Source organism: Bufo bufo, chromosome 8 (genome assembly GCF_905171765.1).
Source record: "Bufo bufo chromosome 8, aBufBuf1.1, whole genome shotgun sequence".
NCBI classification, from domain to species: Eukaryota; Metazoa; Chordata; class Amphibia; order Anura; family Bufonidae; genus Bufo; species Bufo bufo.
Window position 1 is genome coordinate 191,032,517 of NC_053396.1, and position 25,522 is coordinate 191,058,038.

At 43.8% G+C, this 25,522-nt stretch overlaps 1 protein-coding gene across 1 annotated transcript; it reads left to right on the forward strand.

Annotated features, from left to right (window-relative positions):
• The first annotated feature begins 632 nt into the window (after nucleotides 1-632).
• Nucleotides 633-23,963, forward strand: TSPAN15 (tetraspanin 15). The gene is made up of 8 exons (XM_040442843.1): nucleotides 633-1,067; nucleotides 9,660-9,845; nucleotides 9,949-10,023; nucleotides 10,167-10,262; nucleotides 16,800-16,916; nucleotides 19,290-19,337; nucleotides 20,829-20,945; nucleotides 22,602-23,963. The coding sequence occupies exons 1-8, from the start codon at nucleotides 981-983 to the stop codon at nucleotides 22,770-22,772; spliced, it is 897 nt and encodes a 298-aa protein (XP_040298777.1). The 5' UTR covers nucleotides 633-980; the 3' UTR covers nucleotides 22,773-23,963.
• Nucleotides 23,964-25,522: the final 1,559 nt, after the last annotated feature.

Sequence of the window (25,522 nt, forward strand, 5' to 3'; positions counted from 1 at the left end):
GCACAGCCGCCCATCATCACATCGCACCCTCCTATCACACCCAGCCGAGGCCAGTGTGCAGCTGAACACACAGCCTGACCCCTCCTATCGCTAGTCAACCATTCACACCCCGACAGCAATTTGTACTATCCCTGTTCACATTCATCTTGTACCACACTTTACCTGCGCCTGCTGACAGCTGATGAGGCATAGGCAGCTACCTTCTGCAAGAAGATTTCTTGCTCTACTTCGGCTTCAAGGAGTTTCTCCTAATTTACCTGGACTTCTAGGAGTTTCTCCTACACTACCTATGCTTCAAGGAGTTTCTTCGACACCACCTGAGCTTCAATGAGCTTCTTCTAAACCACCTGAGCTTCAAGGAGCTTATTCTAAACTACCTGGGCTTCAAGGAGCTTCTAAACTACCTGAGCTTCTTCTAAACTACCTGGGCTTCAATTAGCTTCTTCTAAACTACATGGGCTTCAAGGAGCTTCTTCTAAACAACCTGAGCTTCTTCTAAACTACATGGGCTTCAAGGAGCTTCTTCTAAACAACCTGAGCTTCTTCTAAACTACATGGGCTTCAAGGAGCTTCTTCTAAACAACCTGAGCTTCTTCTAAACTACATGGGCTTCAAGGAGCTTCTTCTAAACAACCTGAGCTTCTTCTAAACTACATGGGCTTCAAGGAGCTTCTTCTAAACAACCTGAGCTTCTTCTAAACTACATGGGCTTCAAGGAGCTTCTTCTAAACTACATGGGCTTCAAGGAGCTTCTTCTAAACAACCTGAGCTTCTTCTAAACTACCTGGGCTTCAAGGAGCTTCTTCTAAACTACCTGGACTTCAAGGTGCTTCCCCTCACTACCTGAGCTACAAAGGAAGTCTCAATTACCTGTTCTGCAAGGAACATAGGAGGCACCCCCTTTACCTGGGCTACAGCCTCCCCATAGTGCTACCAAGAGTCCTGGGTCCTACTTTCCTGCAGTGTCCTGTCCGGGAGTCATGGCTACTGGAGAGGTTCGGTACTGCTCCAGGTTCCCGTACCTGTGCCTGAAATTTACCCTCATTGTATACTGTACTATATTCTGGGTAAGTTGCCTTTCTGTTTTGACTTGTGGGATTAGGATCTTACAATGTGTAATACACTAGAACTGTGACCTATGGAAGCTGCTGGGAGTCAATAGAGTTTTGTAAGTCCTTGTTTTGCAGATAGGTCCATCTGTAGCATGTCGTTGCATTGACTGTAGGGTGATGTCACATAGTTGCAGGCTGTATGATCAGGATTTAGTTGGTTACATATTTGCTTATTGAATAAAGAGAAAACGCACACCACAAAAAGCAATGAAACTAGCCGGACCAGTTAGAGGGGATCCGATCACTAGGCGGTTCCTGCTCGCTCAAGGTGTGTTCATCTTACATGACTAGACTGAATCTGAACTTCATTATTTTATATTAATGGAGAAAACCTGATTCCTGTGTTCCATTGACATACGGTAAATGGGGATGACCTGCAATACCAGACACGACCAGCGGAAGGGTGTGGCGGTCTTGTAAAACTTCATGTAGGTTATTTATTAAGACCATCATTTTTACGTGGTCTTTTTACACTGGTTCTGCTGCTGGGAGATGCTCCTAATTTATAAAGGGGCGCGTGCCTTGCATCTTTGATCATCTTCTGCCTGCTGGAAAATCGACGCCAGCCCCTGGCTGCAGTAGTTTTTCGGTGGCTTTTTTCCAGACGTAAAATTAGCAAATTTGCCAGGGCCGGAGTTTCAGCCAAGGTCTACTGATGCTATTTGGCCATATATATGAGGCCTATGTATTATATATCTTGTACTGATTCTGAACTGATTGGCTGCATTTACAATTTGGCTTCAGAGATCAATTTGCCCAGTATTCTTTGTGCAGGAAAGGACTTGTGTAAATTCACAGCAATTCAATTGTTATTAGAGTGGTTTTCACCATAGACTTCAACATAACATAAAATATGCAACAAAATCAACAACAAAAAACGCACCAAAACTACAATAAACAACCCCATCGACCTCTATGGGGAAACCACTCTACAGAAGGAGCGGAATCGCACAAACAATTGACATGGTGGGAATTTTAAAATCGGCACAACAGGTAAATTTCTGCACCTAAGGAAAAAAAGCAGCATACATGAGATTTGTCTAAGGACTCATGCACACGACCGTTCCGTTTTTTGCGGTCCGCAAACCGCGGATCCGCAAAAAACGGAAGCCGTAAAGTGCCTTCCGCAATTTGTGGAACGGAACGGGTGGCCCATTGTAGAAATGCCTATTCTTGTCCGCAAAACGGACAAGAATAGGACATGTTCTATTTTTTTTTATTTTTTTTGCGGGGCTACGGAACAGAGCAAGGGACGCGGACAGCACACGGAGTGCTGTCCGCATCTTTTGCGGCCCCATTGAAGGGAATGGGTCCGCACCCGAGCTGCAAAAACTTGCGGCTCGAATGCGGAACAAAACAACGGCCGTGTGCATGAGGCCTAAGGCTACCTTCACCTCTGTTCCGGCAGGCAAGCGGAGGATCGTCCGGACACAAAGTGCAGCATGCAGTAGTTTTGTGTCAGGCGGGTTCTCAGCTTGCCAGCTGGATGCTGACGTCTGCTGGACCCCATTATACATTAATGGGGCCGGCGGACATTCTGTTTGCATTCAGCAATGGCGGATCTGGTTCATTCTCTGATGGAACAGCCTGCCGAAATGAAATACGCAGATGTGAAGCTAGCCTAATCTCACTTTGCTGGTACTGTAGTAGGGCTTATGCCGGTGTGCCGGCCGGGCCCGTGCTGCGGACCACAAATGGCGGCCCGCAATCATCGGGCATCAACCGTAGGGCCGCTGTATGCAGAGGCAGGACCTATTCATTTGAATGGGGGCCGCGATCCGCATCAGACTGTCCGCACCACAAAAAAAGTAGTCATGGAAGAAAACCCATGGAAGCACTCCGCAGTTTTTCCTTGGGGTTCCTGCCTCCCTTCCGCACCGCACCTTCTGGATTGCGGACCCATTGTGCGGTGCAGAAACAGCCGGTGCCTTTATATTGCGGACCTGCTGTTTGCAGGCCGCAATACGGACATGATCGGGCAACGGCCATGGGCATGAGCCCTTACCCTATGGTTTCTCTGCAAGAAATCCACGAAAACCGTGTGCAATCCGCACTGTGTGCAGCCACCTTTTATAGGCTACTTGCAGAAAATCCACATGAAATCCGCACAAAAAAAAGCACATAAATCTGTACTATTTATACAGTTTTTATGCGTTTTTTTTTTTTTTTTTTGTGCGGATTTGATGCAGATTTTCTGCAGGTCTCATTCTTCCATTGAAAAGGGTGAAATCCGCACTAAAAATCGCACAAACAGTTGATATGCTGTAGATTCCTAAATCCACACTGCGGTCAATTTTTGCACGGAACAAAAAAGCAAAGTGTAGATGAGATTTGTCTAATGTCCTACTCTTTGCTGGTGCTGTATTACGCTGCGTTTTTTCTGCATGAGAATACACGCGTAATCCGCAACGTGTGCAGGTGGGCCAAATGGCTCATCAAGGATTTTGATATTGATATCCTCCTGACCATCTATAGCAAATCGGCAGAGGTCCACCGTCCAACACCCCATGATCAACTATTTCAAAGTAGCTTTGGTGCCAGAAGTAGGCACTGGGACTACTACATCCCTGCATCCATTGTAGACAGCACTGGTAACCAGAGCTTACCTGCTCCATCCACAACACCATGGATGAAGCTGTGTAGTTCCAGCGCTAAAGCTACAACGGAAATGCACATTTTAGGGGGAATACTATCCTGAGGATAACCCATCAGTATCACAATCCTGGAATACCCCTTTAAGTTTTATTTGCCTTCTCAGCACACCCTGTCCTTTGTATTCATGGGAGATAAGCTGCCGCCAAAGGTGTCTAGCAGTGGCTTATTCGCCTCTCCCTATTGAGAAGATGTGCATGCCCAGCCAAGCTTGCATGTGCACGGAGGAATAGTTGACCGCTATCTAAGGTCTGTGAAGGTTGGCGCTCTTTAGAGATGATCTGCCTATGTAAAAGTGCCACGATTACCCAATGAACGAGCAAACGCTCCTTTTATGCAGTCACAAAAATCATCTTTTGCCAGCAGTAGATTGTACTGTCTAATGCTGGCAAATAATGATTCTGTATGGGGACAAGCTATGGCATTAGCGATCTCTCCTCCCCATACTGTGGAGGAGATCACTGCATGTAATAGCAGTGGTCCCCTTCACCGACAGGCGCACGCTTCCTTCCCGACAATCATAAAGGCAGGTTTACACTGCACGACGTAACAGCCGATTGTCGGGAAGGAAGCGTTCCTTCCTGTCAGTCTTCTGCTCGTTCGGTGGAGGAGACCTCTGCGTTTACATGCAGCGATCACCTCCACAGTATGAGAACAAGGAATCGCTTTTGCGATCGCTCGTCCTCATACAGCTGCATTGTTTCTGGGCAGGAGATCACCGTTTAGACGGCACGATCTGCAGTCCAGAAATGATGATTTAGGTGCCTGCATGAACGACGGGATCACCCGATGAACGAGCAATTTGCTCATTCATTGAGTGATCGGCGGCACATTTAGGCCTCTTTCACACGGCCGTTTTTTTTTTCCCGTTTACTGGCCGTTTTTTGCGGTCCGTATACGGAACCATTGATTTCAATGGGTCCGCAAAAAAAACGGAATGTGTTCCGTATGCATTCCGTTTCCGTTTTTCCGTTCCGTTTTAACATAGAACATGTCCTATATTTGGCCGCAAATCACGTTCCGTGGCTCCATTAAAGTCTATGGGTCCGCAAAAAAACGGAATGCATACGGAAGTGCATCCGTATGTCTTCCGTATCCGTTCCGTTTTTTGCGGATCCATCTATTAAAAATGTTATGCCCAGCCTAATTTTTGCTATGAAATTACTGTATACTGTATTTGCCATACGGAAAAACGGAACGGAAAAACGGAACAGAAACGGAAACACAACGGAAACAAAAAACGGAACAACGGATCCGTGAAAAACGGATCGCAAAACACTGAAAAAGCCATACGGTCGTGTGCAATAGGCCTTAGACAGACAGATTGTCGGGAACGAGCGTTCACAAGAACGGTCGTTCCCGATAATCTGCCTGATTATCGGGCAGTGTAAATCCGCCTTGAGGCTCCTCTGTCAGTGTAATACAACCCCAAGGTAACCCAGTTCACTGCTATATTTTCCAGTGACCCCCCTTCCCCCCCCCCCCCTTATCAGTTCCTGTTACAGCAAGGAGTGCCGTGTTATCAGCGATGGCCTTATACCTTAATGGCACACCTACTGGAAAGTGGTCAGGACACACAGGAGTTACTTTCCTTTTAGACACAGGAAACATACAGCACCTGAAAAAACACGGCAAAAGAGCTACAAAAAAAAACGTAAAAACTGAAAAACTTAGTGCACGCGGCATGTGGATTTTTGTGCAGCTTTTGCTGTGTCTCCCCATCACATCCTTGTTTGTTATTTGTGGGTTTTATCACAGATTTGTCCCAGATCTCGCCCTTTACAAAATCCACACAAAAAATTGACATGCAGAGGATTTCAAAATGAACACTGCAGGTCAATCTCTGCAAAATTTAGAAAATGATCTACCTAATAAAGGTGGGTTCACATCTCGTTTTTCCTGTCCGATTAATGTATACAAAAAACGTATACGTTAAACGGATGCCTCAGACTGATACCATACAGTGGCATCCGCCACCACAGAGTTCAGAGTTCAATTTTTTTTTTATTGGACTGTGCGGCTGCGTTTTTGTATCCTTTTTTTTTTTTTTTTTTTTTTCTAACGTGTACGTCAAACGGAGGCATAAAACGTGATGTGAACCCATCCTAAATTATTTACCTAGGCTACTTTCACATTAGCGTTTTCAATTCTGCCATTGAGATCGGTCATAGGATCTCAATAGCGGAAGAAAACGCTTCCGTTTTGTCCCCATTCATTGTCATTGGGGACAAAACTGAACGAAACGGAATGCATCAAAATGCATTCCGTTCGGTTGCGCTCCCATCGTGGGCAGAATAACGCTGCAAGCAGGGTTTTAATGTCGGTGATGTGGTCAATGGGGGGCGGATCCGTTTTCTATTGTGTCAGACCCCAATGACTTACATTGTGTGTCAGGACGGATCCGTTTTCTCTGACACAATAGAAAACTGATCCGTCCCCCATTGACTTTTAATGGTGTTCATGACAGATCCGTCATGGCTATATAAGACGTAATACAACCGGATCCGTTCATGACAGATGCATGCGGTTGTATTATGGTAACGGAAGTGTTTTTGCAGATCCACGATGGATCCGCAAAAAACGCTAATGTGAAAGTAGCCTTAGCTGGCACTGTATTACACTGCAGGTTTTCTGTGTGTTCTACATCAGTTTTCTGGTGTAGAAAAGAAGCAACACTTTCCGAATTTTTAGGATCCTCACCATAAGGTTCCATTCACACGTCCGTAGAATGGGTCCGGATTCATTCCGCAACAAATCCCGACCCATTCATTCTCTATGGGGCCGGAAGAGATGTGGACAGCACACAGTGTGCTGTCCACATCTGCATTTCCGGAGCGCGGCCCCGATCTTCCTGTCCGCGGCTCCCGAAAAAAAATAGAACATGTTCTATTCTTGTCCGCAATTGCGGACAAGACTAGGCAATTCTATGGGGGTGCCGGCCGGGTGTATTGCGGATCCGCAATACACTAGGGATGTGTTAATGGACCCTAAGGGCTCATGCACACAGTTGTGGCCGATTTTGAAGTTTGCACATTGCGGATTTGCTAAACACTGATACCGACGTCTGCGCACCGCATTTTGCGGAACGGAATGTCCAGCTCTCTATAGAACTGTCCTATCCTTGTCCATAATACGGACAAGAATAGGACATATTCAATTTTTTTGCAACAGTACGGACATACGGAAGCGGACAGGACACGTTGTGCTGACTTCATCTATTGCGGCCCCATTGAAGCGAATGGGTCCGCATCTGATCGGCAAAAAATGCGGTTCTGTGCATGAGCCCCAATACAGTACCAGATAAGTGGATTACATTTTCAAATTCTCATGCACACGGTGTGGAAATCTTTCACGCGGAAACTGACTTTGTGATGCAGATTTTGAAATCAACTGTATGTCCGTTGTTTGTGTGTTTCTTTGCAAAGAGAGAGAGATCCGGGGCGAAATCTGCAGAAAAAATTAAGTAAAGACTCATGCACACAAACTTATTTTCTTTTCGTGTCCGTTCCATTTTTTTTTTTTTTTGCGAACCGTATTCGGAACCATTCATTTTAATGGGTCCGTCAAAAAAAACGGAAGTTACTACATGTGCAAAAAAATAGAACATGTCCTAAGGATAGGACTGTTCTATTAAGGGCCAGCTGTTCCGATCCGCAAAAAACACGGAATACACTCGGACGTCATCTGTGTTTTTTGCAGACCCCAAAATGCATATGGTCGTGTGCATGAGCCCTAACTGTGTGGATTTCAGTGTGGAAACGAAAAAAACTGCACGAAAATCCACGTAGACTGCACTGCTGTGTGCATGTACCCTTACTCCGCACTCGCCACTTTTGTAAGAAGCAGGCAGGGAGGGGCCTGACAGATTTAAGATTAATTAGGCCGGCTTTATGGCGCAAGTTACACCTGAAATGCCTACTGTGTGCCAGCGCCTGGCGAGATGTGCCAAAATGATTACCACAAGTGCAGATTTTACTTTACATGTCGCTTATCTTTCTGTGGTCTCACCCCACCCCTGGATTTCAAAGCGTCTCTCTTGTGATAATGCCTAAAGATGAAAGGAGAAGATTCCCATATAATTAGGAGAGGGGGGATTTTTTTCAGGTCAGGTCCAGGCTTGTGGGGGTGTAGGTGACATTCTTTCACATACAGCGTTAGGTAAACTGTGTGCTGTGTGTGGGTCCTAGAGAATAAGGAACTGGCCTGGAAACATCTGAGAGCTCCCCGTCTTTACGTGTATCTTGTACGGTCTTGCATTCTACTTACAAGGTTGTTAAAGGGGTCCTCTACCCTTCAGTAAGTGGCATTTGTCATGTAGAGAAAGTGAATACAAGGCGCTTACTAATGTATTGTGATTCTCCATATTGTCTCCTTTGCTGGCTGGAATCATTTTTCCATCACATTATACACTGCTCGTATCCAGGGATTATGACCACCTTGCAATCCAGCAGTGGTGGTCGTGCTTGCACACTATAGGAAAAAGGGTCGGTCTCTCTGGTGGCCGAGACCGTGGGCACGCATGCGCAGCAGCTCCCATCCCGGCCACCTCGTATCTGCGCTGGAACGGTGTTAGTAGCCCCTGGAAACGAGCAGTGTTTAATGTGACGGAAAAATAAATCCAGCCAGCGAAAGGAGGCAACATGGACAATCACAATACATTAGTAAGTGCCTTGTATTAACGTTCTCTGAACGCTGAAGTTAGACAACCCCTTTAACCATTTCAGGGAATATTTCTTTTTCTTTGTGTAATGAAAATTTCTGTATTTTTATTTTTTATTTATTTTTTCACCGTTTTCAAGATCTCAATAGGATCTTTTATTGTTTGCTGCCCGTGAATAAAACTCTGTCCTGGTCATGTGATGACACAAGTGAATAGACTGTAACGCGCTGTGAACCTGTGTGTGTCGATCACATGACCAGGAGAGTTACAAACCAGTGGTTTACTATGAAGGTCCAGATGAGTGTTACCAGTTGGGAGTGTGTCCCTGCGCAGTCGGACACTATCCAATCAGGGCTGCCAGTGTCTGATTGTGCAGGGACACACCCTCCAACGGTCAACACCCATCTGGATCCTCATTGTAAACTGTGAGCAATTCATTCATAACTTCTAGCAGGAATAATAAAGGAATGACACAACGTAGTCATATGAATAGATGCTCCAGAACTGTTAACACCTGGGAAATGCAAGTGGTTACTAGAACAGACATGACAGGAGAGGTGAGAGGTCCTAGAATGACCACTGATCACTTATCCACACGATAGATGTGTGTGATCAATGGTTGTCGGACCACTGAAACCCCCACTCCCCTGAGCGTCTATAAGACTGCTGAAGCGCTGTGCTAGGCTATCTCAGTCAAGTGGTAGTGCGTATACCTGACTGCACTTCCATTCAAAAAGGGGACAAAGGAACCAATTGTCATGATTGGTGGGGATCCCAGATCCTCGATCACTTATTACTCACCACTATTTTTTTTAAAGGGGATGTCCACAGCCTTTTTACAAATTCCCCTGGGCCACGTGATGTCACAGCTCAAGCCCATTGAAGTGAATGGGACCAAGCTGCGATACCAAGAACAGCCACTATACAATGTATGGCGCTGTGAGAGAAGGCGCTGTGCTACTGAGAGCGCAGCTGCCTCCTCAAACAGCTGATCGGCGGGGGTCCCGGGTGTCGGACACCCACGGATCAGATACTGATGACCCAGAGGATAGGTCATCATCAGTTAAAAAATCTCAGACAGCCCCTTTAATGCTAGCCATATTGGTCACCCAGTTTTCCCAGGAATATTTTTTTAACCACTTGACTAAACTGATCGATTCAATAGTCTTCTGTACATTTACTGGTGATTTTTGTATTTTCTGTTTTTTATTATATGGTTCTCTCTTCCTCCCTAGCTGTTCGGCGCTCTTGTCCTGGCAGTTGGGATCTACGCTGAAGTCGAGAGGCAGAAATACAAGACTTTACATGGCGCCTTCCTAGCTCCTGCCATCATCCTCATCCTCCTGGGAGTGCTCATGTTTGTTGTGTCCTTCATTGGAGTATTGGCCTCGCTCCGGGATAACTTGTGCCTGCTCAAAGTGGTGAGTGTCGCCGTCATTCGGGAAATGATATATATATATATATATATATATACTAGTTTTGATGGCCATATTACATCCTCGTATTTCGGTTTCATCTTTGCAGTTCATGTATACCCTGGGGGTCTGCCTAATTCTGGAGTTGACTGGAGGGATCGTTGCCTTGCTCTTTAAAAATCAGGTGAGGACTGTGTAGGTGACCATCTTACCTCTGGCCATTGCTCCTGGTCTCCAGCAATGCCTCATGTTCTGTATGGAGAGATCAGGGGGCACCTCCTCCAAGCCACAGATCAATAATGGTGTCTCTCTCTCTCTTTATACCAGACCATGGATCTCCTGAATAAAAACATTCGGAAGGGAATACGGAATTACTACGATGATCTTGACTTCAAAAATATAATGGACTTTGTGCAAACACAGGTGAATATTTACAAATCCGGTCCCATTAGTGTCAAACTAGGGAACCTAGATATTATCCTCAAGCCACTAGGAGTACCTGACTATTCTTCTCCTCATGTGCCCAGTGGTGTTCTTAATTGCCTCTGCAAATGCTTTATTTTCCCCTCACCCACGACAGCACCACTAGAGATAGGATCCCCCCCAAAGATGGGGAAACCTGAAGTACAAAAAGGCGGAGACTCCCTTCCAACTTCAGTATGGTTTTCCGTCTTTAGAGGGGAAGCCTGTAGTACTATAGCTTCTCCCCCTTTGGGTGCCTCTTTCTTACCTGCGGTCCCCCAGTCTGCTGCCACGCGGCACGAGTAGTGTACGGTAGGTCCGGCAGAGACGCGACAGGGAGGGCTTAACAGCGTTTGGAGGCATGATGCTTCAGTGCTAATGGAGCGGCACTAGAAGCATCTCTTTCCGGCAGAGAGGATCGTCATCTTGTCCGTGGAGGAGGAGCGCCTGCTTCCAGCCTTGAGTAGCGCTGTGGGAGAGGAGAAATCCAGGCTGAGGCTTGGAACGCACGCGGGTGCATATGAGGCGCGATACCCGGAAGTACGCTGCCGACGGGTTTTCATGGGAATAGACTGCATGTAGCGTCTCCTTGTAGAACCAGGGTGTTCTGGATAAGGAGCGCTAAAACTCTTCTGGCAAGCTACTATGGAGGAGGAAAGAAAGGACATGGTTGATGATCCGGCATCCACTCTGGCCCTGGTACCTACAAGAGGGGGGGAGAGGCCTCTGGCCATATGTAATGTACATAATCGGTACTGATGGTATTTATGTATATGTATTTTCAGGGAAAACCTAAAAAAGCACTAACTAAAAGAAGAAATAGGGAATGTGCTATTTGCAGATGTTCACTGTCTTCTGACTATGAGAAAAAACTATGTCAGATCTGCATTGATAAAACGTTGGCAGAAGAATCTCCATCTTTTTATAAATCTCTTCAGTCGGTTAAATCTGAAGTGGATTCTTCCTTGGCCCTAAGAAAGGTTATTGTAACTAAAGAATAAAAATTTAAAAAAAGGAGCCAGGCGTTGGATAATATAATTTCTTCAGACTCGGAAGGGGAGGAAGATTTTCAATCCGTGGAAAATCTTTGTTCTGAAGCCTCATCGTATTCTTCTGGGGAAGACGAGAAAGAGATAGGAAAACCCCTTTTTTTCCTGTAGAAGATGTGGATCGTTTATTAAAGGCGGTAAAAACTACGATGGGAATTAAAGACTTAAAAGAGGCAAAATCAGTACAGTATGTAATGTTTGGGGGGCTTGAAACCAGGCATCATAGGTCTTTCAAAGTTCAAAAAAATGTGGCGGCCTTTTTTAAAGAAAACCTATCATCAACTTTATGCTGACCTCACTGAGGGCAGCATACATTAGTGACAGAAATGCTGATGTCAGCGATGTGTCACTCATGAGCTAATAGTAAGTGGTTGCTGAGAACCAGCATCATAATCCTTGCAGCCCAGGCCTTGAAAAGAGTCAAGTCTACCTGAGAAGAGTCCTGGTTATTCATAATCTCCTGCTCTCCCCCATCTGCTGATGATTGGCAGTTCTCTCCTAGAGAGAAAGGGAGAAAACTAGGTAGAAGACTGTCAGTCATAGGTGGTCAGGAGAGCAGGAATTCATCAATAACCATGACTCTTCCCAGGTGGCCTTGACTCTTTTCTAGGCCCAGTCTGAAATAATTGTGATGTTGGTTCTTGGCAACCACTTACTTTTAACAGACTGCTGAAATCAACCCACCTGTCTCCCCTACTTTTATACTGCGGTTAGTATGGGCTGCATAAAGTTGATGACAGGTTCCCTTTAAGGGAGAATGGAAAAGGCCTAAAAAGAGTTTTTATATTTCAAAAAATCTAAAAAGAAAATATCCCTTTTCGGAGGACATTTCTGCCTCTTGGAATAAAGCCACTAAAATAGATGTGGCTATCCTTTTGAAGATATGGGATCTCTAAAAGACCCTTTAGACAAAAAAGCGGGTGGCTTTTTGAGGGGGGGGCCTGGGAAGCTTCCACCTCATCATTCAGATCTTCTATTGCGTCTACCTGTACTGCTCGTTTCATTAATTATTTGTGTGTCAGAGCTAGAGGACCAAATTTAAGCACAAATGCCCCAGAGAAGAGATCTTGGCGGGGCTTCCAACGATTAAAAAAGCTGCTGACTATCTAGCGGACGCCTCAGAAGATTCCATTATGGTTAGAGGCTCGTTCTTCGGCCCTGGCTAATTGAGCACGTAGAGCCTTATGGCTAAAAAACTGGAGTGGAGATTTAAAATAAAAAAAGAAACTTTGTGCTGTGCCCTGTGAAGGGGTAAATTTAATCGGTCCTTTCGTACCTTTAGAAGTAACAGAGAAGGAGATAGAAGAGATAAAGACTTTAAACTTAGATCCCAAAGGAAAGGTGGGAAAGATTTCTTCTTCAATCAATCCTTTGGAGATAAGAAAAAACCTGATCAACAATGATGCCAGGTTTTATGTAGGGAGAAGGTTAAAAAAAATTCTTCCTGCATGGAAATAGATCTCCAGAAGTGCATGGGTTTTAGACACCTTGGGGCAGGGATTAAAACTGGAATTTCGTTTCCTTCCGCTATCAAGATTCGTGGTAACAAAATCTGCCAGAAGTTCTGAATTTAATAAATAAAAATGTACTGGTGACGATCCCGGGGGGGGACAAGAGGGAGTAGGTTTTTATTCTCCTCTCTATCTGGTGAGAAAACCAGACGGTTCATAACAATAATAAATTTAAAAAAGCTAAATCAATTCTTGCTCGTGAAAAAATGGAGACGATAAAATCGGCAATAAATTTGCTCTTTCCAGGTTGCTTTATGGCTAGATTTAAAAGATGGCTTTTTCCATCTCCCTATACATCAGGATCATCAAAAGTTTCTTCGAGTTGCAGTTTCAGGATCTTGCTTTCGGTTTATCGATGGCTCCCAGAGTATTTACCAAGGTGGTTTCAGAGATGTGGCCCACATCTGAGAAAAATACATACTCTTCATTCCCTATCTAGACGACTTTTTAATAGTAGCAGAAAGCTAGGAGACCTGCAGAAAAGCGGTACAGGAAGTGGCTCAAATCTTGAAGAAATTGGAATGGATTCTAAACATGGAGAAGTCACAACCGGATCCCGTGCAGATTCAGCAGTTTCTAGGCTTGATACTGGATTTCAAAAAACAGAGGTGTTTTTTTTTTTTACTAGAGGACAAGATCTTAAGCTTAAAAACTAAGATAGAAATCCTAATCAAGAATCCGAGAATCTCACTAAGAAAAGGTATGTCGATTCTTGGAAGTCTGACATCTTGCATTCCTGCAGTTATATGGGCCCAATTTCATTTGAGAAATCTTCAATGGGACATACTGACAGCCTGGAAGGAGGGAAAACAACCCTTAGACACACAATTGGTCAATTCAGATCAGACTATAGAGGGCCTGAAATGGTGGTTGACTACAGACCATCTGATTCAAGGAGTGCCTTGGAAAATGAAAGATCTCCTATGTTTAACGACGGATGCAAGCCCTTGGGGTTGGGGCGCTCATGTCCAGAACCAATCATTTCAGGGGTTATGGAAAGGCAGTCTGAAGTCAGTTTTCTCAAACATAAAGGAGTTAATGGCAGTCAAATTTGCAATGTTAGAAATTCTATCGTTATTATCAGACAGGAACTTGAGAGTAATGTCGGACAACAGAACAGTTGTTTCTTACATAAAGAAATGGGGAGGTACCGGAAGCAGAAGCTTAATGCTAATGTTTAGCGAAATCTCTCAGATAGCCGAACAGAATTGCAGGTCTATCTCGGCAGTTCACATAAGGGGTTCAGAAAACGTTCAGTCAGAATTTTTTTAAGCCGCCATTTAATTTTTCAGGGAGAATGGAGTCTGAGTCCAAGAATTTTCAAGCAAATTGTAGACAGTTGGGGTTTCCCCTGCATACTGTAGATCTCTTTGCCACAGTGCAAAACAGGAAAGTAAAAAAAAAAAAAAAATTCTCTCTATCCCCGGAAGGATTCCCCTGTGGTCTGGATGCTTTCCTCCACAAGTGGAATTTTCCGATATCATATGCCTTCCCTCCCTTTCCGTTGATTTAAAAGATAAGGAAAGATCAGGCAAGGATCATATTTATAGCCCCATTGTGGCCCAAAAGAGCATGGTTCACCTGGTTAAGGAAGATATCAGTGACATACCCATGGCTTTTACCAATAACCCACGACCTTCTTTTTCAGGGCCCAGTTTTCCACCCTCAGATAGAGAGCCTCCATCTGACTGCTTGGAATTTAAAGGGGTTCTGTTAGCAAGGAGAGGTTTTTCTGCGGAGCTAATGAATACTCTTCTAAAAAGTAGAAAGAAGATTCCTGTTTCCATTTACGCTAGAGTCTGGAGAAAATTCCTGGTCTTTGCAGGTTTAGATTTTAAGGGTCTTCCCTCTCCTGCTCTAGTTATAAAAATCTTGGAATTCCTTCAGAAAGGTTTGCAGTTAGGGTTATCTCCTAAAAGTTCATGTCTCAGTGCTCTCTGCACATTTTGATGAGAATATTGCTGCGAATTCCTGGGTGGTCGATTTTATTTTTTAATATTTTTTTTATTTTTATTTTTTTAAATCAGTTGGTAGATCTTCCCTGAATTTATCCCTGACTGTGCCCCCCTGGGATTTAAGTTTAGTATTAAGTGCCCTAACTGAATCTCCATTTGAGCCTATTAAAGAAATTTCTATCAAAATGTTGTCACTTAAGTTGTCTCTTAAGTTGCTCTAACCTTAGCACGTAGGATTAATTAGCTTCAGTCGATTTCTATTAATCCTCCTTATACCAGTATATTGGAAGATGGAGTAATTATTAGACCTGACCCTGTTTTTCTCCCAAAAGTAGCTTCCAAGTTTCATAGGTCTCAGGATATTATGCTCCCAACATTCTTTAAAAATCCTACCTCGGAGGAGGAGAAGTCCTTTCATTGTCTAGATGTTAAGAGGTGTCTGGTCCATTACTTATCCAGAACTAAAGACTCGAGGAAATTTTCCTCAATGTTTATTTTTCTTCAGGGGAAGAATAAGGGTCAACAAGCATCTAAGAAATCTTTGGCGAGATGGATTACATCGGCAGTATCCCTGGCTTATTCATCTTCAGGAAAATTGCCTCAAGAAGGCCTTAGAAGCTCATTCCAATAGGGAATTCTCTACATCTTGGGCTGAGAAAGCTGCTGTCTCTATTGAAGATATCTGTGGGGCAGCGGTTTGGTCTTCTCCATCTACCTTTTTCAAACACTATAATTTGCAGTTAAATTCTCCTTTTGATTTATCCTTTGGTTCTAAGGTTTTTTCGGCCGTTATGCCACCATAGGAGTTCCTTGGTTATTCAATCTCGTGGTGCTGACGTGGGTGAGGGAAAAAATTAAGATTACTCTTACCGGTAATTGGATTTTCCTGAACCCACGGCAGCACCCTTATTGTCCCTTCCCTTTCTTTCTGGTGTTTGGTTGATAACTCATGGGTGTTGCAGTAAAAAAAAACATAAGATATTTATACTAACCATTCGGGACAGAGTTCCTCAAATCCTTGGAAAGACATACTGAAGTTGGAGTGGAGTGTCCGCCTTTTTGTACTTCAGGTTTCTTGTCTTTGTGGGGGATCCTCTCTCTTTCTCGTGGTGGTGTCGTGGGTTCAGGAAAATCCAATTACTGGTAAGAGTAATCTTCATTTTCCACAAAAATCCACTTTAATCACTGATTGTTTAGTAGGCAAATGTGAAGTTTAGAGTCAAGAAGGTGTAGATGATGAGAACTGGAGGCAAACTTGCCGTGCCCAAATCCCACCCCATCAGTCTTGGTGGACATTCCTAAAGACAGAAGGCATCATCATCAGCCATCCTGAGATCTTACACGTGTGTTATGTCCTACTCCCGACCTCAGGTTGGTCAAGTACACCCTGCTTCACTGCGCATGTGCAAAAAATAGGGCACTGGGGCGCACATACCAGATCTCGGGAGGACTGCTGATGATGTTCCCTGTCCTCAGGAACATCAATCAAGACTGAAGGAGCAGGATTTAGGCATGGCAAGCTTGACTTCAGATCTTAATGTCTCCACCTTCTTGACTCTAAGCCGCTCAGTTGCACACGTGGATGTTCTGCAAAATGAGGCATCTGCTGGGGTAATTAAGGACACCACTGGGCACATAAGGAGAAGCATAGTCAAGTACTCCTCTTCCTTTTTTTTTTTTTTTTTGGAGGGTGGGGGGGGCAATATCTACTTGACCTGTTCCCATTACCCCAAAGATTGAAGGGATTTACATAATGGCAGAGTTGTTTTCTTCCAGAAATAGCGCCACATTTGTTCACAGGTTGTGTCTGGTATTACAGCTCGGCTTCATTAAAGTCAATGGGACTGAGCTACAATATAACAAACAACCTGCGGACAGAAGTGGAGAAGAAAGCAGCCATACTTTCCTATGTAATGGGAAGTAAAAATAAATCTGTATACAGAGGACGTTTTTTTTTAATGGCATGACATATTTTGTTTTCAGTTCAAGTGCTGTGGTGGAGCAGAGTATATGGACTGGGAGCAGAATGAGTATCACGCTTGCACGGCCCCCGGCCCTTTTGCATGCGGAGTTCCCTATTCTTGCTGTAGCACCAACAAGGTATGAATGACTACATCTGTGTGCAATGCTTCAGGCTTGTGTTCCTCATCACGGGTTATCTCAAGGGTTCTTGAGGAACAAAATGGGTAATGACTGTAGAAGGGCCAATTGGTGCCATAGGGGTCAAAACTCACTAGAGTTAGAGCGCTACACCAGGCCTAATACATGATTTAATGTGTCCTGCAACATTATCCTCCGGCCTTAGTCTTTAAAAGTTGATGTCCATCCAAAATTGAGTGCAAGAGAAGGCCCCTGGTGCCAGTAGTCCATCATGAAATGTCCGAAATATGGAGAGAGTGCCACTGCTGTACTGTACGTAGCAGTACATTTACTTAGACGAGAATCCTGTATAAATACAGTTTTTGCAGAGCATCTATTCTTGAATTATGGACCTGAATATTGCCTGGTAGTTATGAAACTACCACTATGTGCCATCCCGCAGGCGCTACCAGGCCATAGTCACAGGGGCAGGAGGAGTGATAAAGTGAGTTCCTTCCTGGATGTAGGGCTTAGAAGTGGTGGGACATAGCGTGGAGTTCGCCCTTCCTTCAGTTAGGCCTCTTTCAGACGTCCATGTGATGGCATCTGTGGCTCATCTGTGAAGAGGTCTGTGTTTGGACAGTGTGTCCGTTTTTCACCCTCTGCATGTCATCCCTATTTCACAGACACAGCCAGGCTGAAGATTAGTTTCCAAAGCATCTGGTAGGAATGGTACGTGAAAATCACTGACAGAGCGCAGATGCCGTCCATGTTGTGTCCGTGGTTTTCACAGACCCATAGACTATATTCTGCATGAGGTGTTATTGCACATACATCAAATGAGGGCTTACTCACATGACTGTAACCGACATGGACCACAAAACACTTAGGTCATGTGAATGCGGCCTAAAGCGCATGATTTGTATCTGTCTGTCTGTAAAAATATTGCTTGGTTCCTCTTTCTTGCTGTCTATAAAAGTCACATTTTTGTGACTTGCTAGCAGACAAACAGACATTTAAGCATAAAGATTTAAAATGGAGAATGCCTAATAATTAAGTGCAATTAGCGCAATTCATGTTCACTAATCACGTAAAGCCCATCTGTCAGCAGTTTTGTACCTAAGACACTGTCTGACCTGTTACATGTACACCTGGTAGCTGAAGACATCTGTGTTGGTCCCATGTCCATATGTGCCCGCATTGCTGAGAAAAATGTTTTATTATATGCAAATGAGCCTCTAGGAGCAACGGGGGCGTTGTCATTACACCTAGAGGCTCTGCTCTCTCTGCAACTGCTGCACCCTCTCCACTTTAAATTTAGGAGAAGTCAGGGCCAGGTGTGATCACGTTTTCACTGCCTGGACCTGTCAATCAAAGTGCAGAGGGGGCAGCAGTTGTAGAGAGAGCAGAGCCTCTAGGTGTAACGGTAACGCCCCCGTTGCTCCTAGAGGCTCATTTGAATATATTAAAACATAATTGTTCTCAGCAATGCGATCACATATGAACATGGGACCAACACAGATGCCTTCAGCTGCCAAGCGCACATGTAACAGGTCAGCCGGTGTCATAGGTACAAATCTGCTGACAGATGGGCTTTAATTTCTTTCACAGAGGAATTCGTAATCACGGACAAAAACACGGCGTCCTTACACAGTGCCGCTACGGACACACACTCAGCGGGAAATTACTGATGTGTGAATACACACGTTCTAGTCCAGGGATCAGCCACCTTCGGCACTCCAGCGGAAGCTACAATTCCATGCTCCATTCTTTTCTGAGAAGAGCAGAGGCAGTACGCATGCTGGGAGTTGTAGTTTGCCTACCCTTGTTCTAGTCAATGGTTACATGTGCAGTGTGTGGAGAACGCAGACAGCACACGTCCGTGATTCACTGACACGTGAGGGAGGCCTTAGTGGGTGCTTTGGATGCAGTTGGTGGTTGGTTTGGGGCTTGTTCTTTGCTCATCCTTATGCCATGTAGTGCACGGTTTGGGTAGTCAGACGTATTAGAGTGAAGGGGCTTACGACCTCCCTCTCACCCATTTGTGAGGCTTGAGGATAGCCCCTTGGCTGTCACATTGGAAGACCTTATTGTAGGAGATGACTTTTACCACTCTTGTCCATGGGCTGTGTCCGGTAATGCAGTTTTTATTTGGATACTTTTAGAGGAAATGATGTTACGGATGTGGTAGAGTTCACGTAACGTGATAACTCGCCAAGTGTGTAGGCGTTAACTCTACTACATCTGGACCTTTACAAACTTGATCAAAGTAGTTTCCTGATGTGGTTCTTACAGTTTCCATAGAAAAGCATCAAACTGTGGCATCCAGTCGAGTAGTCTTGCATATGGCAGCCAGTTTCATACCCGTGACCGATGCTTTCCTCTATCTTGCAGACAGCAGTGCTGAACACAATGTGCGGATTCCAGACCATGACGCTGAACGTATGTGATGGAGAACATTGCCTGACCCATGTGTCCTACTGTCTGTCTATTGACTCTTCTTGCTTTGATACTAAATATATCTTCCACTTTGACCAGATTAAAGCTCATTTTTAGATGATGAAAGGCAGATTTTATTAACTCTTTAGTGCTTTGCTTGCTTGTGACACCAACCTTCATTATTATTAGTCAGACTGAGGACACAATATGGAGACTCTGCGCTCCATGCTTTCTCCTTTTATGCTGATTTTTGACTTTCAAAACTGCATCGGGAAACCTGACAGTGTGGTCGCGTCCTTATACATTAGGGTAAAATTTTTGGTTAGGTTACTATATTTTGGACTGATGTACCATAGGTCCATCATAGAAAAATTGTGAAGAAATGTCCCTCACTCCCCCACTAAAAAAGTGCCCAACCCATTCAACTATGGGTCACTTGCTGGAATTCTCTACTGCTGGACCTCATGGGCTCCGTTGTTGCTGGCACCATAATCATGACAGGGCCCTGGTCCATTGATGTGTCAGTAAAATTGTAGGCTTTGTATATCTATTAGCGTGCTTCCATATTTTATTTTTTTTGGCTTGTAAAAAACACCATGAAATTTGTGCATTTTTGAGTGGCATTTTTGGTCGCATGTTTTAGGCTAGTTTCACACCTGCGGTATGAAATTCCAGAAGGCTGGTCTGGTAGAGACTATAATGTGGTCCGGCAGAGATCCGGCTGCTACCTGGTAAATATGCCAAGAATTGGGCAGCCGTTTTTGTCTGGCTAATTTTCGCCATTATCTGCCAAACTTTCCAGCCAGAACACCCAGCCACACGTGTGATAGTAGCCTTATTTGGGTTTTTTCAGTTTTTTTTTTTTTTTTTATATTATTATTTGTAGAGACGCATATGAGAATACGCCTGGGAAAAAATGTTTAACCAAGATCTGGCAGTTTTGTCCCATAGACAACAATTGTTGTTGTTTGAAAAAATGCAATGCAAGTGACAAGGTGTATTGCATTTTTGCATGGCCTATTTTAGACCAAAGTATTTTTCCCATACTGCTCTACAGAGAAAGTGTCAGTACAGGGGGTACATACTTTTCTATATAAAAATGCAAGGCATAAAAATAAAAATAAAATGCTATTGGGCCTAAAATGCCCAACAAAAAGTTGCAAAAAAAAAAGGTTGCAGTGTTTTTAGATGCAAAAACTGTGTGGCTGCATCCTTGGAATGGTTTCATACAAAGCATTTTTTGAAAAGCTTTTGATGCATTTTTTTTAGCCAAAAATGGAAGGAGAAGCAAAAGTTCTTCCTTTATGTCTCCCATTCCCTTTGAAATCATTTCTGGCTTTGGCTCAATAAACAGCCTCTAAAACTGCGGTGTGTGAAACCACCCTAACGGCTCCTCTGTTTAGTCCACGCTGACAATCTGTCGTCTTTATCCTCCTCTCAATTTCTCTCTCTTGTGTATTCCCTTTGACACTGTGTTGTCTCTCCCCTGTTCAGAGACAGGCCGCTCAGCAGTTTATCTACGTCAGAGGCTGCACCAATGCCGTCATCATTTGGTTCCTGGATAATTATACGATCATGGCTGGAGCATTATTTGGTATTCTATTCCCACAGGTGAGTGCATATATATTATACATTCTGTGTGCGTCTTATGTGCTGCACTATTAGTGTTTATGGACGACTTACATGCTGTGTGCGTCTTATGTGCTGCACTATTGGTGTTTATGGACAACTTACATGCTGTGTGCGTCTTATGTGCTGCACTATTAGTGTTTATGGACGACTTACATGCTGTGTGCGTCTTATGTGCTGCACAGTGTTTATGGACGACCTACAGTATGGCTACAGGAGAGTTAGTAGGTAGGTGCGTTTTTTGTTTTTGTTTTTTCCTGCCCAAAACAGCTGATCAAATGAATGGCTGACCATGTTTTGAATGGGAACATGCCTGTATACATTAAGGGGCTGCAAGCACTTAGGATGAAACCAAACAGTTCGGCTAACCGCACACTGCAGGCCACACCACCCAAAGCAGCCAATGGACGCACAATTTTGCAGCAAAGGCATGCGGCCATTGGCTGCTGTGAGTGGGCGCAACTTGCGAAACCATTTGGTCTCACTGTATACTCTCAGAGCAGAGGATTTGCTTCAGTTGTATCCATTTTATTTACAAACCATCAGTGCAAAGGAAGAGATTTGTCCTAGAGGACTGAATACAATACTTTCTGCGGTGAGTATTGGGTCCATGTAGGCTTTCAAATTGAATATGTATTCAATAATATTACCACTCGCCTAACAGCAAGCACAGATCTTGTTAAAGGTGAGAAATGCAAACAGTTGCAGAACTTTCTTAGACAATTAGTATCTTTTCATTACCCTTTTAGGTTATGTTCACATGTGGCAGATTTGTAGCATATTACAGTACAATGTTTTTTTTTTTTTAAATCTTATCCACACACCGCAGGGGAAAAAAATCTGCGCTGAAATAAGCACGCTGTGTGGATGTTAAATCTGCAGCATGTCATTTTATGTCTCAGGCTTGCACTCTTACGACCAAATCTGCATGTAATGGATTTAGCTGCAAGTACCACAACAATTTATTTTAAAAAAAAATAAAAAATTTCATTTAACCTATATTCCATGTGGATATATGTAGCCTTTGGCTTTTAAAGGGTAAAGCTTCGGTGGAAAGCTGATGTTGCAGAAGAGCTGCTCAGAGCGCTCTACAACTTCTGCTTCCATTGGACCTGCTCAGGTTTTTGAGTGTTTGGAATATGTATCCCATATACCAGGCATGCTCAACCTGCGGCCCTCCAGCTGTTGCAAAACTACAACTCCTAGCATTCCCAGACAGTCTACAGCTATCAGCCTGCAGCAGGGCATGGTGGGAGTTGTAGTTTTACAACAGCTGGAGGGCCACAGGTTGAGCATCCCTGCCATATACTTTCCATGGATCCTTACTCCAAACGTCCAAAACGCCAAGCAGATCCTTAAAAGCCAAAGGGGCCGAGCGCTCTGAGCAGCAGCGCTTTTTCACCATCAGCTTTCCACCGAAGGTTTAGTTACTCTTTAAATGTGTAGTGCATGCTGCCATACCTTGCAACCTTCTTTTTCCTTACGGTATGGCCACATGGTCAGCTTTTCCGTTTTGGAAGCCAAAACCAGGGTAAATAAAAAAAAAATTCATCAGGAAACTTGACTGTGTGGTCATATCCTTATACATACTATATTGCATGCATGCATTCTTACATTGAGTCTTTACCTTTCTACTAGTTCCTTGGAGTCCTCCTCTCTCTCCTTTATGTGACCCGGGTAGAAGACATGATCAGTGAGTGGAACGCCTCTGCTGATGTTCTCCTGGAGGGTGAGGCCACCAAACACGAGATCGAGTTCTCCTCCGTGGGCTGCTGCCGATGCTATCCAGGGGAGGAATCGACAGCCTGAGCGCCTTCTCCTCGCAGCAATTCTTCTGCTAACAAACACTAAATATTAACCCCAGAGCTGACCTGGAACATTGGAGAACACGTCCAGTCCTAGAGGTGATGGACTGGTGGACTCTTCTGATAAACTACATTTTCCACTTTGGTTTGACCAACAACTTTTAAGATGTATCGTGCCTGGTGTGTTCTGAATAGGACATCACTGTATTGGTTCTCAGAGACTCTGTAAGCTGAATTGCCATCTTTCTTGAAGTGCACTCGAAGGAGGATTCACCTCTGTCATATACAGGAGCAAATGAAAAACGCTGCCATGAATATACGGCACTCTGTGGTAAAAGACCTAAAATCCTGTGGCCATAGCCAAATGTTTCACAGCATCAAGTTTCAAGATTATCTGTATTTTATTTTTTTTTTTACTTTGGGTGCAAAAAAGGAAAACGTCATACCTCAGGATCCTATCAAACTGGAAACTTAAAGGGGTTGTCAAATTTTTGCAACCTCTTTTTTAGTATATAAACCCACAAAAAATAAGAAGATTGATGGTGGTCCCAGTGCTGGGATTCCTAGAAAATCAGCTGTAATTTGCTTAGGCAGCAAGTGTTAATTTACCCAACAGCACACCCACAGGTGAAATTAAGCATTACACTGTGCACAATGAAATGAACAGACTGCAGGTAGGGACCAGGTCCTCCACCGAGAGACATTCTTTGCACCCGCCAATTGCTGTGGGTCCTGATCTAGTGATGCCCCTCAGAATACCCTAATGGGGTGTCGGCACGTTAGTTTTCTAAATCAATCCACCTATTTAAAGGGGTACTCTGCAGCTTATGAAAGAAAAAAAGTTATTTGAAATGAACACAATCTGTGAAGGCATTGTTTACTATTTCAGGCCCCAAGGGCAGATCTAAGTGCACATAAATTGTCCATGAAAACTCTGTGTGTACACAAAGAGAGTTATCCAGATGGCAGCGGCCCTCAATATCTTTTCTCAGGAGGTCCGACTGGTGCTGGGGATATATTATATGAGTATGCCATGTACTTTTGTCAAATAAATGTATGTATAAAAGTCGGAGACACCCTTTTAAAGGGGTTCTCCGGCAATTAAGAAAATAAAAATAGTTAAATATGAATTTAGTATAAATATAAATACCTTTCATTAGTTATAATGGTTTATATTGTCTAGGGAGCAATAATTAGGAGAAATAAAATGGCCGCCGTCCTATTAGCACACAAAAAACCTGTCCTAATCACCCAGAAGGTCGAGTTACTTTACAACACTGAGGTAAAGAGCTGCCTCATCCTCCTCTCTGCTCTACTTGTCAGGGATTATAGATTCAAAATACAGTTTAATATGATCTTCAGCTGAATCTCTGTAGGAATAGAGTTCATGAAGAGACATGAAGTACAGAGAGGATGGACAGGACAGACTGTGGTAATGGAGACTGCATACAAGGACTGCTGTTTATTATCTACACCCCCACTATCCTCTCTGTACTTCATGTCTCCTCATGAACTCCATTCCCACAGAGATTCATCTGAAGATCATATTAAACTGTATTCAGGATCATAATCCTTGACAAGTAAGAGAGGAAGATGGTGCAGACAGGTTTTGTGTGTACTAATAGGATGGCGGACATTTTATTTCTCCAAAATAAGCCATTATTACTAATGAAAGGTATTTGGTAATATATTTATAATGAAGTAATATTTAAGTATTTTCATTTTCTAAATTCCCGGAGAACCCCTTTAAGTAACTGAGCAACCCACTGATGTTCAAAGTGACATATGGCAGACACATAACCAGCCATATTTTGCTTGACAAGGGTTGTGACGTGCAGACTTTATATTATAATATTCCGAAACGGTGCTCAATGTATTTTTTTACAGAGCTGCGGGAATTTTAAGGGGCTGTGGTCAGGTTTACATGGAGTATATAACTTTGCGACTAGACTAACCGGTCTGTGCTCAGGTGTCAAGTGCCAATAACCTTATGTTTTTCTACAACCTATATGCAGCGCCGTTGACTAGAAACTAGAGACCAAATGACTGAAAACTGGAATAGCCCACAAAATAGCTGCTTCATGAGTGGTATAACCTATAAAATGGCTGCCGAGCTCCAGTTCCTAGTGCATTGGTATACTGTATGCTGCTCTGCATATAGGGTCTACTTACTGTAGAGGGGCTGTCCCCTCCATATTACTGGTATAGTATATACTTTCTCTGACTTGTGCCTTTTAGTGTTTACTACAATTAACCACTAGCATCTTCCAGACATGGGCTTTATGGACTTCATTGGGGGTTTGCCCTATCCTTTATACACCGATACCATTTTATTGAACAGGTTACTGCAGACTTTGCACATTGTCATCTTTTGCAACCACGAATCATCCACCAAGGGCTAAACACCATCTTGGGCTGGTTGCTATAGGCAACTGCCCCATTTTCTGCCGGCAGTAGCTCCGGGGCGCAGGCCTTTGCTTATATAAACCACTACTGACTATGAGCCTGTGAATTATCTAGGGATCATAGTTTGTTGCTATTTTAAGTGGATAAACGAATGTGGATCTGGTTCTGTCTACATTCATAGGCCTCATCTATCAAAACAGGCCATGTTTCCCATAGCAACCAATCAAAGAGCAGCTTTTATTTCCCCAGAGATGTTTAAGGCATGAAATCTGGATGCTGATTGGTTGCTATGGGTAACAAGACCGTTCTCTTTTGTTTTCATATAAATGAGGCCATGCATTGTACTTT

What these genes read in the sequence shown, in the direction of transcription:
- TSPAN15 (XM_040442843.1), top strand. Translation starts at nt 981, where the DNA reads ATGGCTACTGGAGAGGTTCGGTACTGCTCCAGGTTCCCGTACCTGTGC. An exon ending in CTTGCTGTAGCACCAACAAG is followed by an intron (nt 16,917 to 19,289) that starts GTATGAATGACT and finishes TCTATCTTGCAG; the next exon opens with ACAGCAGTGCTGAACACAAT. An exon ending in TCCAGACCATGACGCTGAAC is followed by an intron (nt 19,338 to 20,828) that starts GTATGTGATGGA and finishes TCCCCTGTTCAG; the next exon opens with AGACAGGCCGCTCAGCAGTT.